At 37.3% G+C, this 15,970-nt stretch overlaps 1 protein-coding gene across 1 annotated transcript in view; it reads right to left on the minus strand.

Moving 5' to 3' along the window:
• DNAH11 (dynein axonemal heavy chain 11) overlaps nt 1-15,970 on the minus strand; it is a 353,093-nt gene that overhangs the window by 41,587 nt on the left and 295,536 nt on the right. Inside the window, exons 67-68 of the mRNA XM_039238848.1 lie at nt 4,685-4,849; nt 2,491-2,631 (exon numbers count right to left, since the gene is read on the minus strand). Coding sequence (XP_039094779.1) covers nt 2,491-2,631; nt 4,685-4,849 — 306 coding nt within the window. The remainder of the gene's footprint in view (nt 1-2,490; nt 2,632-4,684; nt 4,850-15,970) is intronic.

Below are 15,970 nucleotides of genomic sequence, written 5' to 3' on the forward strand. Positions count from 1 at the left end.
GTCTATGCCTTTTATTATATTATCGCACTGGTGATAACTTGCAGGGCAGTATTGAATAGAAGTATTCAGAGAAGACTTTCTTGTTCCTGACCTTAAGAGAAAGCATTTAGTTTTACAACATCAAGTATAATACTAGGTGTAGATTTTTGCGGATATCTTTTTTTCACATTGAGCAGTTAAGCAGGTATTGAAATTTGTCAGATTCTTTGACTGCATGTATCCACTGAAGTGATCACATGGCTTTTCTCTGTAGTTCTAGTAATATGAAGACTTGTGTTATTTTTTAAATGTTTAACCAGCTTGTATTCATGGTATAAATTCCACTTAGGCATAATATATTGTTCTTTTTATTCATGGCTGGGTTCAATTTACCAATCCATCCATCCTCCCTCTCTCCCTTCCTTTGAGAAAGAGAGAGAGCAGGGGCTCCTGGGTGGCTTAGTCGGTTAGGTGTCCGACTTTCACTTAGGTCATGATCTCGAAGTTCGTGGGTTTGAGCCCCGCGTCGGGCTCTGTGCTGACTGCCAGCTCAGAGCCTGGAGCCTGCTTCAGAAACTGTATCTCCCTCTCTCTCTGACCCTCCCCTGCTCACACTGTCTCTCTCTCTCTCCTAGAAATTAAAAAATAAAAATTAGAAAAATAAAAAAAAAAAGAGAGAAAGAGAGAGCAGAAACACTAGGAGGGGTGAAGGGCAGAGAGAGAGAGAATCTTAAGCACGTTCCATGCTCATTGTGGAGCCTGACCCTCAACCCCATGACCCTGAGATCATGACCTGAACCAAAACCAAGAGGGGGATACTCAACTAACTGAGCCACCCAAGCACCTCCAACCAATCCTTCTTGATTAGCTTTGCGACAGTGTTCATGAAAGGGTCTGCTCTGTGGTGTCTTAGTCTAGTTTTGGTATTTGGGTAATACTGATTTATTTTTATTACTCTTTATACACTATGGTTGTTCCAAAATCCAACCACACTGTGCTTCTCAGAATTTTTGCACACTGGCTCCACACTACCAGAAACCTTCTAGTTACTCCTAACTCTTTTCCTCTTCATCACTGTCCATATCCAATCCATTTCTTAGCTGATTACTCTAGCTTCAAGCCATATGACAAGTCTATTAACTTTTGAGTCTATTGTCATTCTAACGGGCATGAGCTTCAAACCTTTCAATACATTAGTTTTGCAGACAAAACTATAATCCAAAAGCCCCCATCTGGCCAATGAGGCCTCCCATGATCTAGACTTCCCCACCTCTCTAGACTCCTGTCTTGCCATCTTCTCCCTCACTCATTAATTACCCGCCAGTCACAAACATTCATTCACCACCTGGAATCCCAAACTCGTTCATGTCCCATACATCCTTGTTTTCTCCAAACATTCCATACACAGCTAAGCTCTATAGGAATCACTCCAATGTCACTCCCTCTGAGAGGCCTTCCCTGAACCAAGAGTAAAACAGCCTCTCTTATCTTTACTATTCTTTCTCATTGTATTTACCACTTTTACAGACAGACACACACACACACACACACACCTGGTTTCTTTCAAAACTGTACCCTCAGTAACCAGCACAACATCTGGCATAATGGTTGATCTCAACAGCTATTTGTTTAAAAAGTGAGTGACAGAATGAATGAATACTGCCCAGAGGCACAATGATGCAAAGTAAAAAGCATGGTCTATGAGATCAGTCATGAGTTCAAATCCTGCCTTTTACAATTATGATGTGAATTATTGAGCAGTTCATTTTAAAATGTTTTCTTTTTTAAAAATATAGGGATAAAATAATATACTTTATTGAGATGTTTTAGGCATAAGAATGAACCAAAGTAGGAAAATGTCTTGTATATAACAGAGTAACTTAATGAATAGTTACTCTCACTCTTTTTCCCATTATACTAAAATAACATGGGTTATTTTTCTTTATAAGACACTTACATCTTCACAAAGAAAGTATAGGAGTCTCAAGGAGAATTCCCTTATATATAATAAACTCAAGACTGTTTAAAAAAACAAAACCAGGGGCGCCTGGGTGGCTCAGTTGGTTAAGTGTCAGACTTCAGCTCAGGTCATGATCTCACTGTTAGTGGGTTCAAGCCCAGCATCGGGCTCTGTGCTGATAGCTAGCTCAGAGCCTGGATACTGCTTCGGATTCTGTGTCTCCCTCTCTCTCTGACCCTCCCCTGCTCATGCTGTCTCTCTCTCAGAAATAAATAAAACGTTAAAAGAAAATTTTTTTAAAAATATAAAAAAATAAAAAGCAAAACCAAATGTATTATGATGACACATAAGTTAATTATCTCAGAGTCTTACTGAAAATTATAAATAAAAGTTCCAGAGAAAATGAAGATTTTTTTTTTTTTTTTTTTTTTTCTGGCTAGATCCTCAGGACTCCTTACTGGATACACCAATTGCTTAAAAATAAATTCCACACTTCCAGAAACAAATTGAACTCATGGAATTTAAAATGTTTCCTAGCTTATTCAGCATACCTTCAAAGAGAATTGATAGATGGGGTTAATTTTTCTGAGGTCATTAATAACAAAATAAAGAAGAGATGCTCTCGCTGCCACTGGTCTGTAACATTCTCGGGCCTCGTTGATTTTTCTTTCATTTTCTTTGGCTTCAATCACCTATGGTGAGATCAAATGACATAAGTCACTTACTCTTCATGTTCTTTATGTTTACCCAAGTGATGGAAGGGACATATATAAAGTGAAGAATTATTCATATTAAAACAGAAAACTTGGGGGAGCCTGGGTGGCTCAGTCAGGCAATCTCTCTCTCTTTCTCTCTCTCTCTCTCTCAAATAAATAAAACATTAAAATTTTTTTTTAAAACAGAAAACGTATGAAATCTAAGTGCTTGAGTTTTTCCAAAATTATTTAATTCAGATTTTAAAATAAGTTTTTTCATAAACTGAGTTTTCAGTGAGAAGAGACATAAGTCTAGCTGTGTTATGGTTACAGATTAAGCAAACCTGACTGGTGATTATGGTTTTACAGAATTTGTTCTGAGTAATGTCACCTTCCTGCCTCCCTTCTCTTTTTCAGGTTTAATAAACCCAGCTATATCACCTCCCAGGGATAGTTCTTACAAGTCTGCTGAGTCAATTCAATGCTGATAACTTTATTAGTCAACAAGGTATACGAAAGTAGCCAAGGTCAATAATATATCCAATAGCCATGCTTAGTAAAAGAGCCTTTACATGCAGACTCTCATGACTGTTTGACTTTGCACCCGATGATCCATATGCTCATATATTTCCATTTAGCTTATCTTTATCTATTATCCTCTGGGTACCTTCAGAGAGATAATTAAAACAACAATAACACCACCACCACTCAACCAACATACTCTTTTTTATTCAAGGCTCAAATATCTTAAACAACTTTTTAAAAAAAATCTAGGACTACTGCTGGTCCCATAGCTGGGTTTTTCTTTTTTTTTAATGTTTATTTTTATTTTTGAGAGAGAGTACATGAGTTGGCGGGGGGCGGGGGGGGGGACAAAGAGAGAGTAGGACGGAGGATCTGAAGCAGGCTCTGTGCTGACAGCAATGATCTGATGTGGGACTCGAACTCATGAACCATGAGACCGTGACCTGAGCTGAGGTTGGATGCTAAACTGACTGAGCCAACCAGGCGCCCCTGGTTCTATAGCTTTCTAAGATAGCTCCCCCCGCCCCACCTTTTTTACAGACTTGATTCTTTATACTTGTGTACAAAAGGAAATAAAACTAGAGCAGAGACGGGAAATCCCTACTACATAGCAATATATTAAGAAGATAGGAAAAGGCATTTTAAGAGACAATTAGAAGCTAACTTCAAAGCTAAGACCTAATTTACTTAATTGCTCTAATCTTTAGCATCTTAGGAGCCACCTAGAATTCACTTACTTAAAAGGATAGAGTAATTTAGGATTCCATTTCTTTGTTTAAATTAAGATAAACATATAGGATGTGTGGTGATACAGTCTCACATGGGTAATTAATAGATTACTAAGTAATGAGGATATTGCAGAAAGCAAATACAGTTCCTCCCATTTTGACACAATGGAGTTTTAAGGTTCGTGGACACCTGTGGAAGTCCTAAGCGCACACCACGCGTCAGGCATGTTGGGACATAGGCTGGACATTCAGCAGGAAGTCTACTCAATAAAAAATTTACTGGCTTTCAGGAAATGTCATTGTTTCCCAGGGTGAATAATGCATCTGAGTACAGCAGGAGACCATCCCTTGCTCGCTCTCTCACCAGCAAAGGCCCGTAAACACGACTTTAGCTCTAAATACTTCTCTAAAATGTACAACAGACCACGAAACCTGTGGCGAGGCTGGAAGGTGTCAGTTTGCCAGAGCTGGAGGCTAAGCCTTTTTCTATTTTAGACCATCTAAGTCAGCAGGCCACCAATTCTCTTCAGATTTAGTCACTCGGAAAAAATAATAGCCTCACAGAGTCTCATGTGAATGACAGCATCTCTGCTGAATTACGAGAGGCACAAGTTTAACTACCTCTGGCTCCGTGCAGAGCCCCACACATTCTGATTTTTAAGGGCAGTTTATTAAATGACTGAAATCCACAAGTGAGTCCTCTTAAGGAAACTGTCAAGTTTGATCAGATTTTTATCCCAACCACTTGATTCAAAGGGAGCGCCATGGCCCTCCAGGTGTGCTTTGCGCCTTCTTACTTTCCGCTCTATCTCTGCTGCGGTGGCCTTGGTCCTCTCCAGCCTCTCTACCAGCTCCGTGTCATCGAGGAAGCTCCCCTCTGCTGCAGAGAGGCGCAGGAGGAGGTCGTCCTCTAGATACTTCAGCTCTATCTTGAAGTCATTCTGGTGCTTTGTCAAAACCAACTAACACAAACCAAGAAAAGTGTGAGAAATGGTGGTTAAATTCATGTCTGTAAGCAGTTTCTTTAATTATCAATTTCGTGGAACCATATATAGTAAACACACTTAAAATTAAAAACACAAAATCAAAAACATACTAATCATCATCTTTTAAAACATTTTAATGTTTTAATAAACATTTATTTATTCTAAGAGAGAGAGAGACAGAATTGGGGCGGGGGGGGGGAGAGAGGGAGGAAGCATGAGCAGGGGAGGGGCAGGGAGTGAGAGAGACACCGAATCCAAAGCAGGCTCCAGGCTCTGAGCTATCAGTACAGAGCTTGATGCGGGGCTGGAACTCACAAACTGCAAGATCATGACCTGAGCTGAAGTTGGATGCTTAACTGACTGAGCCACCCAGGCGCTCTCAAAACTTATTTTAAAACAAGTCAGTGGTGTGCCTGGGTGGCTGAGGCTTTTGAGCAGCCACCTTTGGCTCAGGTCATGATCATGTGAGTTCGAGCCCCATATCGGGCTCACTGCTGTCAATGAAGAGCTCACTCTAGATCCTCTGTTCCCCCTCTTCTGCCCCTCCTTCATTTGCATGCATACGTACCCTGTCTCTCAAAGGTAAACATTAATTTTTTTAAGCAAGTCAGAAAATATGTTAAGATCTGGCTATACTCCAGCGTCCAGAGAATGAATGTCTATGATAATCATTTAACATTGTGAGCCTATAGGAAGAGTCTATTCTATTCTATAGGAAGAAACTTCTTCAACTCTAAAAAGTCATCATTTCCGTCCTCACAAAGGAAAAAAGCTAATCCTCAATTGCCACTCTAAAAGCCAGAGGAATGGGTAAATATGGACAAAAAGCTGATGGAGAACATTCACGGGGTAATAGACTACTTGCTGGAGGCAGAGCTACCGTCTGGGAGCCCAGTCTTAGGAAGCCGTCCATAATTTTGTGTATTTACCTCTAACAGACTTACCTGGTTCTCACAGTGAAGACCAGAAAAATAAAATCTCCTGCTTTGGGCAGTTGAAGGGGAAAAGCAACTATTTTAAAATATGCCCAGGGGAAAGCAACCATTTAAATTATACAAGAGCTTTCTGTTTTCTTAACAAAAGCCTTTCCTCAATGGAAATTACATTATCAGAGCCTTTTCAGGCCTAAGGAGAAGGATGATTGGACAACTCAGGAGCCTCAATCTCCTTTCTCATACAGGAGAGATAAAAATAAATGACTCTTCTGAAGAGAGAAACCCTGAAATTTAATCATGGTATTACCGAATACTTCCCATCCACAATACGTTACCACCATACCACATCAACAGAGTCCTCCCAATATGGTAACAGGGGATTACAATAGAGAGCTCCAAGGTACTGACTCTATTTAAGAAGCAATTTCTAGGGAAATCCAAAGACCCAGGGAGACAGAAACAGAAACATGAGAGGAAAGTGAAGCCTATGACAGCAGCAGGTACAGCAAACATGACACACAGCCTAACTCCTAGTCACATAAATATAATATAAAACCTAATGCTAAAGCTCTACTGCCTCACTTCAAATTATCCAATAGATCCTATTTGGCTTTCAATAAAAAAGTACAAGGCAAGCAAGATAAAAGACAAAAAGCACAGTAGGAAGAGATAACAGACTTCAGAACAAGACTCAAGGATGGCAGAAATTTTGAAATCATCAGACTGGGAATTAAAAATAATTATGCTTATTGTGCTAAGGGCCTCTTGAGAAACTGCAAAACACACAAGACCACTTGGACAATTTAAGTAGAGAGATCGAAACTCTACGAAAGAAAATGTTAGAAATAAACACTATGACAGAAATGAAGGATGCCATTGATGGGCTCATCAGTAGGCTGGATACAGTCAAGGGAATCATCAGCAAACTCAAATATAGGTCCCCAGAAACTCTTCAAACTGAAAAGGAAATAAAAAATAATAGGGGAAAAAAAGGAAAAGAACACTCAATAACTGTAGGAAAATTGAAAAAAGTTTAACACACATATCATAAGAATACCTGAAGGAGAAAAAGGAGAATAAATAGTGGAGTTAATAATGGCTAAGAATTGGGGCACCTGGATAGTTCAGTTGGTTAAGTGTCCAACCTCAGCTCAGGTCATGATCTCACGGTTCATGGGTATGGGCTCTGTATTAGGCTCTGTGCTGAAAGCTAGCTCAGAGCCTGGAGCCTTCTTTAGATTCTGTGTGTCCCTCTCTCTCTGACCTTCCCCTACTCTCTCTCTCACTCTCTCTCACACACAGAAATAAATTTTTAAAAAAATTAAAAATGTTTAAAAAATGGCTAAGAATTTTCCAAAATGACATTCACCAAACCACAGATCCAGGAAGCTCACAGCAGAGTTAGTAACAAAAAATTACACCCAGACATATCATATTCAAACTAGAGAAAATCAAATACAAAGAAATAACGTGAAAAGAAGTGACAAGAAAAAATAAACCTCACCTATCCATGAAAGAGGACAAGAATTACATACAACTTCTAAAAAACCATGCAAGCAAGGAAAGAGCAAGTATTCAAAAATAAGCAATCAGTCTACAAGTCTATATTCTGCCAGTCTTCAAAAATTAAGGAAAAATACAGATATTTTAAAGAGAAAAACCTGAAGGATTCTGTCACCAGTAGACATGTATTACAAGAAATATTAATTATTATTACTTTTTAAAATATTTTTATTTATTTCTAGGAGAGAGAGAGAGACAGCGTGATCAGGGGAGGGTCAGAGAGAGAGAGAGACACAGATTCTGAAATAGGCTCCAGGCTCTGAGCTGGCAGTCAGCACAGAGCCCGATGCAGGGCTCGAACCCACGAACCGCAAGATCATGACCTAAGTGAAAGTCGGACGCTTAACCAACTAAGGCACCCAGGCGCCCCAAGAAATATTAATTATTTTTTGTCACAGAGGGAAAAAAATGATATAGGTCAGAAACTCACATGCACATAAAGGAAGAAAGTCAGAGAAAGAATAAATGAAGGTAAAAATCTTTCTTACTCTGGAGAAAACTGTTCAAAATAATACAGACAACAAGGTACTCAGTGATTATAACTTCTGATAAATGAAATGAATGACAACAATGTTTCCAGAGATGGGAGGGAAGAAATGGGAAAACTGGTACAAGATATTTCCACTCAAAAGGAGGCAGTATAATAATCTGACTTGAAAATGGACTTAGGTTACTTGTAAATGTATATAGTAAATACTAAAAACACCCCACTATGTTAAAAAAAAAAAAGAAGTATTACTTTTATGCTGAGAGAGGACAGGTATTGGAATCATATGAAATGCTTAATTAAAATCAGAGAAGGTAGAAAGAGAAAAAAAAAGAAAAAGAAAAGGGTTACAAAGAGTGCAGTAAATAAAGCAGTGACAAAAATGGTAAGTTTTAATCCAACTGCATTAATCATCTCTTCGTGAATTTTCTAAATACATGAATTAAAAGACAGAGACTGACATAGTGGATTAAAAAGTAGGACCCAACTGTCTATTATCTAAAAGAAGTCTACTTTGACTAAAGGTAAAAGGATGGAGAAAGATATACCATTTACCACTCAACAAAAAAAGCTGGAGCAGCTACATTAATTTCAGACAAAGCAGACATGAGAACAAGGAAAATTATCAAGAGCAAAGGGGAGAATTACATAATGATAAAGGGTCAATTCTCTAAAAAAAAAAAAAAAAAAAAAGCATACAAATCCTTAGGGAGTATGTCTCTGACAACAGAGTGTCAAAATACATGAGGCAGAAACTGAGAGAACTCCAAGAAGCACCCAAGGTCACATTGCTGCAGAATTCAAAACTCCTGTATCTAGAACTAATAGATTCTGGTAGACAGAGAATCAGTAACAATAGAGCTGAACCAAACAGCACTGTTAACTGGATGTAATGGACATTTACAGAATACAGTAAAACCTTGGATTGTGAGTAACTTGTTCTGCAAGTGTTTCATATGACAAGGAAACGTTTCTAATAAATTTGAACTTGATAAAGGAGCAATGTCTTGGAATATGAGTAGTACATGACACTGAGCGTCACATAATCACCAACGAACCAATGGTGCTTCTCCCTCCCTCCTTCTGCCTCTCTCCCTGTGGGATTGTGGGTGATTGCCAAAGCAATGTTACATTTCCACAAAATCTTCAAAAGGAGGCAAGTGTCAATGGATAGGTTCCTTGCTAAAGCTACACAAAAAAAGATTCTATTGAGCCAACAGACAGTAGTGCTTCCATTAGAGCTAGTGAAAGTCATTTACACAATAACTCTCTTCTCTCATCTTCCTCACACCAGCCATAAAGTTTTCAAAGGTAAGTGCAGGTTCATTTATTTTTCCTTGTATTTTGGATTTTCTTTATTACTCTGTATTATATTACAATATTGTAAACATTTTTACATGAATATTTTGGGGTTGTCGAATGAATCATCTGAATTTTCATTATTTCTTATGGGGAAATTCACTTTGATATACAAATACTTTGGATTACACACATGTTTCTGGAAAAAATTATGCTCGCAAACCAAGGTTTTACTGTGCTCTATGAAATAATAGGAGAGTACCTAATTTTTTCAAGCTCACATAAAATATTCACATGATAAACCAAACTCTGAACCACAAAACATACGTGAAAAAGTTTTCAAAAACAGAAGTAGAAAGTATGCTCTCAAATCACAATGAAATTAAATAGGGAATCACTAACTGTAAAGACAGCTGGAAAAATCATCAACTATTTGGAGATTAAACAGCACACTTTTAAATAACATGTAGGTGAAAGAAATCTCAAGAGATATTACAAATATATCAAACTAACTAAAAATGAAAATACAATTTATCAAATTGTGTGAGATGAAGCAAAAGCAGTGCTTAGAGGAAATGCGTAGCATTGAACACATATATTAGAAAAGCAGAAAGATCTAAATTATTTATCTAAACTTTTATCTTAAGAAACTACTTAAAGAAGAGCAATATAAATATAAAGCAAGGAGATGAAAACAAACAATAAAAATTAGAGAAAAAATCAATAAAATTTAAAACATGAAACCAATGGGGGAACAATCATTAGCCAAAAGTTATTTCTTTACAAAAATCAACAAAATTTATAGCCCTGAAGCCAGGCTAACCAAGAAAAAGAGAAACACAAATTACAAGGTCAGAAACTAAAGAAGGACCATCACTACTGATTCTATGGTCATTAAAGGATAATAAAAGGATATTATGAACAAGTTTATGCACATAAATTTGATAATTTAGATGCAGTAGAACAATTCCTTGAAAGACACATCTATCAAGAACTCACACTAGGAAAGCTAGGTAATCTGAATAGTCCTATACCTAATTAAAACTATGAATGACAATAACTTTCAAAAAAAAAAAAAAGAAAAAGAAAAAGAAAGAGAAGGAAAGCACCTGGCCCAGATGATTTCACTGAGTTTACCAAAGATTTAAGGATGAAATGCTGTCAATTTTCTACCATTTCTTCCAGAAAAAAGAAGCAAAGGGAATACTTTCTAATTTTATGAGGTCAGCATTAGCCTAATACTGAAACCACATAAAGCCATTGCAAGAAAATACAAAGTATACACCAGTATCTTTCATGAGCATACATGTAAAAATCCTCAACAAAATACGAGCAAACAAAATCAAACACGTGTGTGAAAAGAATTATATACCATACTAAGTCGGACTTATGCCAGATATGCAAATCTGGGTCAACACTGAAAAGTCAAGTAATGTAATCCATTGCATCAAAAGGCTTAAGAAAAAATATGATATACCAATGGATGAAGAAAAACATTTGATGAAATCTGACAATGATTTATGGTAACAACTCCCAGCAAACTAGAAATAGAGGAGAACTTCAACTTTATAGAGAACATCTAAAAATGAAATCTACATTTAATAAATATTCCACTTAATGGTGATGAACTAGATGCTTTCCCCCAAAACTGGAACTGGCACAAATATCTCCTTTCACCACTTCTATTCAACATTATACTGAAAGTCTTAAACTAATTCAGTAAGACCAGAAAAATAAATAAAATGTATACAGAATGGGAAGGAAGAAATAAACAATCTTTATTCACACATGGTTGTCTTTGTAGAAATTCCCAAAGAATCAACAAAAGGATTCCTAACTAACAAGAGATGATAACAAAGCTGAAAGATACAAGGTTAATATACAAAACTCAACTGCTTTTCTATATGCTAGCAATGAATGACTAGAAATCAAAATGTATACTGCAACACCATTTACACTAGCACCAAAAAACTGAACTACTCAGATATAAATCTAAGAAATTATATTGAAGATACATATGAAGAATTCTACCATGTTCTGATGAAAGAGATCAAAGATCTAAAAACCATAGAGATAATTCATATTCATGATAGGAAAACTCAATATTGTTAAGACATCACCCTTTCCTTTCTGTGATTCAACATACTGTCAGTCAAAATCCCAGCACATTATTTTGTGGATATTGACAAACTGATTCTAAAGTATACATAGAAAGAGCCAACAGTCAGTGTATGGAAGAAAAATAAGTTGGAAGACTGACAATACTAAGCTTGAAGACTTGCTATAAAGCTACCACTATTAAGGAAGGTATGGTATTCACAAAGTTGAAAAGAGATCCACAGAAATATGCTCTACTGATCTCTGACAAGTGGCAAAGGCAATGCAAGGAGAAAAGACAAGTTCTTCAACAAATGGTGCTGGACAGCTGGGTATCCATATGTCAAAGAATGAAGCTGGATCCCTACCTCACACTGCATACAGAAATTAACTCAAAGTGGATTATGGACCCAAATGTAAGAACTAAAGCCATAAAACTCCTAGAAGAAAACACAGAAGTAAATCTTCATGGACTTGTATGAGGCAATGATTTCTTAGATATGATATCAAAAGCACAAGCAACAAAGAAAAAAAGAGATAAACTGGATTTCATTAAATTAAAAACTTACACGCTTCAGAAGACACCATCAATAAAGTGAAGACAATCCACAGAATGGGAGAAAATAATTTTATTTTACATGCCCAATGAGAGTATAATATTAAAAAAAAAAAACACAAAGACCTCCACAATACAATAATAAAACTAACCCAATTTTAAAAATGGGAAAAGGATTTGAATAGATGTTTCTCCAAAAAGGACACATACAACCAATACATACATGAAAAGAAGCTCAACTCCATTAGCCTGTAGGGAAAAGGAATCAAAACCATAATGAAATACCACTTCACACACACTAATGTGGCTATTAGCAAAGAGAGAAAGAGGTGCTGGTGAGGATGTGAAGAAATTGGGTCCTTTGTACACAGCTGGTAGAAATGTAAAATGGTGCAGCTGCTTTGAAAACAATCTGGTAGTTCCTCAAATATTAAATATAGAGTCAATATATAACCCAGCAATTCTGCTTCTAGGTACATACCCAAGAGAATTGAAAAATGCATGTCCACACAACAACTTATGCATAAACACTCATAGAAGCATTAAACATCATAAGCAAAAAGTAGAATCAACCGTAATATCCATAAACCCATGATGGCATAAATAAAATATGGCATATATATATCTGTACAATGGAATATTATTCAGCAATTAAAAATGAAGAATTGGTATACACTAACACATGGATGCACCTCGAAAACATTAGGCTAAGTCAAAGAAGCCACGTACAAAGGCCATATATTTAATGATTCCATTTATATTAAATGTCCAGAAGAGGCTAATCTGTAGGGGTAAAAGGAGATTAACAACTGCTAGGAGCTACGTGGAAGTAGACACTGGAGATGAACAGCTAATAAGCAGGGATTTTTTTTTTTTTGAGGTGCTGAAAACATAGACTTGAATAACCTAACTCTGTGAATAACCTAATACACAGTGCATTATACAATTAAAAAGGGCATGTGATTTAATGCAATTCCTATCAAAATACCACCAGCATTTTTCAAAGAGCTAAGACAATGAATCCTAAAATTGGTATGGAACCACACAAGACCCCAAATAGCCAAAGAAATCCTAAAAGAGAAAACCAAAGCTGGAGACATCATGACTCCAGACTTCAAGTTGTATTTAAGCTATAGTCATCAAGAAAATATGGTACCAGCACAAAAGCAGACACAAAGACCAATGGAAACAAATAAAAACTCAGAAATGGACCCACAACTATACGGTAAACAAATCTTTGACAAAGCAGGAAGGGATATCCAATGGAATAAAGACAGTCTCTTCAACAAATGGTGTTGGAAAAACTGGACAGCCACATGCAGAAGAATGAAACTGGACCACTTTCTGACACCATACACAAAAATAAACTAAAAATGGACAAATGACCTAAATTTGAGACAGGAAACCATCAAAATCCTAAAAGAGAACTTAGGCAGCAACCTTGCTGACTTTGGCTAGAGCAACTTCTTACTAGACACATGTCTAGTAAGGGAAACAAAAGCAAACATGAAGTATTGGGACTTTATCAAAAGAAAAAGTTTCTCCACAGAGCAGGAAACAATCAATAAACCTAGAAGGCAGCCTAAAGAAAGGGAGAAGGTATTTGCAAATGACATATCTGATAAAGGGCTAATAGCCAATATCCATAAAGAACTTATCAAATTCGACACCCAAAAAACAAATAACCCAGTAAAGAAATGGGCAGAAGACTTCAATAGACAGTTTTCCAAAGAAGACATCCAGATGAACACATGATAAGATGCTCAACATCACTCATCATCAGGGAAATATAAATCAAAACCACAACGATATATGACCTTACACTGGCCAGAATGGCTAACATTAACAACACAAGAAAAAAAAACAAAACTGTTGGCCAGGATGTGGAGAATGGAGCATCCTCTTATACTGTTAGTGGGGATGCAAACTGGTGCAGCCACTCTGGGAAACAGTATAGAGGTTCCTCAAAACGTTAAAAATAGAACTACCCTATGACCCATCAACTGCATGGCTAGGTATTTACCCAGAGGATACAAAAATATAGATTTAAAGGGGTACATGTACCCACCCCTGTGTTTATACCAGCATTATCAGCAATAGCCAAACTATGGAGAGCACCCAAATGTCCATCGACTAATGAATAAAGAAGATGTGGTATATATAGCCAGTGGCTATCAAAAGGAATAAAACCTTACCATTTGCAATGAAGTGGATGGAGCTACAGTATATTATACTAAGCATAATAAATCAGGCAGAGGAAAACAAATACCATGTGATTTTACTCTTATGTGGGACTTAAACATAACAGATAATCCTATGGAAAAGGGGTGAAAAAGAGGAAAACAAACCAATTAGAGACTATGATAGAGAACAAACTGAAGGATCATGGAGGGAGGAGGATGGGAGATGGGCTAAATGTGTGATGGGTATTAATGAGGGCACTTGTGTTGAGCACTGGGTGTTATATGTGAGTGATGAATCACTAAATCCTAGTCCTGAAAACAGTATTGCATTTCACATTAACTAGAATTTAAATAAAAGTTTGAGGGGAAAAAAGAGCAGGTGAACTATACCTCAATAAAACTTACAAAAATGGGAAGAAATATTACTATGTCTTAATGAACAACACTGAATGGACATGTCTTATTGAAGCAGAACAGTATTTTGCTTTATTAAAAAAATTTTTAAGATGTATTTTGAGAAAGAGAGAGCAGTGGCAGGGAAGAAGCAGAAAGAGAAGGAGAGAGGAAGAATCTCAAGCAGTCCTCATGCTCAGCACAGAGGCTGATGAGGGCCTCCATCTCAAAACCGTGAGGTCATGAGCTGAGATAAAATCAAGAGTTGCACACTTAACGGACTGAGCCACCCAGGCATCCTGAAGCAGACCAGTAGTTTAAATACATTTTATTTTTATGTTGCAAAGAAGGATAACATTAGAAGAAACTTAAAACGGGCTAGTGTTAAAGACAAACTCTGTAATATCTTACTTTTCTGTAAATAAATGTAACATTATTCCAAAATAAATTAACATTTATTTTAAAAGCTTGCTTCTGATACATAAGTAAGGTAGAAAGGCAAAATATTGCTAATCATTGAAGCTAAATGATGCCAACATGGAAACTTGTAACTATTTTATGTTCATGTTTGAAAAATTTCATTATCTAAAGTAAAAGCAAATAAAGAAATTAACCAGGGGCACTTGGGAGGCTCAGTCTATTAAATGTCCAACTCTTGATTTTGGCTCAGGGCACGATCTCACAGTTCATGAGATGGAGCCCCAGGTTGGGCTCCACCCTGACAGCATGGGGCCTGCTTGGAATTCCCTCTCTCTCTCTCTCTCTCTCTCTCTCCTCTGCTCATGCTCTTTCTCTCAAAATAAATAAACTTAAAAATAAAAGAGAAATTAACCAAACTGAAAAAGATTTAGGAAAAAAAGTAAGCATATTACCATGACAAGTCTATTTTTCTTCTTTCTTTTTTCTTTTATAGAGAGCACATGAGAATAGAGGAGAGGGGCAGAGGGAGAGAAAGAAAATCTTAAGCAGGCTCTACTTCCAGCCCGGAGCCCAGTGCAGGGCTTGATCCCAAGACCTTGGGATCAGGACCTGAGCCAAAATCAAGATGTGAATCCTCATGCAAACTGGTGCAGCCCCTCTGGAAAACAGTGTGGAGGTTCCTCAAAAAATTAACAATAGAACTTCCTGTATGACCCAGCAATAGCACTGCTAGGAATTTACCCAAGGGATACAGAAATGCTGATACAAAGGAGCACATGGACCCCAATGTTCATAGCAGCACTCTCCACAATAGCTAAAACATGAAAAGAGCCTAAGTGTCCATCCACGGACGAATGGATCAAGAAGATGTGGTTTATCTATACCATGGAATACTACATGGCAATGAGAAACAATGAAATCTGGCCATGTGTAGCAACACGGATGGACCTTGAGGGTGTTATGCTTAGCGAAGTAAGTCAGGCAGAGAAGGACAAATATCATATGTTTGCCCGTATAGGAGGATTAGGAGGAACTTAACTGAGGACCATGGGAGAGAAGAAGAGGGGAAATGGTGGGGGAAAGGGAGAGAGGCAAACCATGAGAGACTCTTGAATGCTGACAAAAACTGAGGACTGATGGATGAGGGGGGAAGGGGGGATGGGC

This window comes from Hyaena hyaena, unplaced genomic scaffold (genome assembly GCF_003009895.1).
Source record: "Hyaena hyaena isolate Hyena2069 unplaced genomic scaffold, ASM300989v1 scaffold_149, whole genome shotgun sequence".
Taxonomy (NCBI): domain Eukaryota; kingdom Metazoa; phylum Chordata; class Mammalia; order Carnivora; family Hyaenidae; genus Hyaena; species Hyaena hyaena.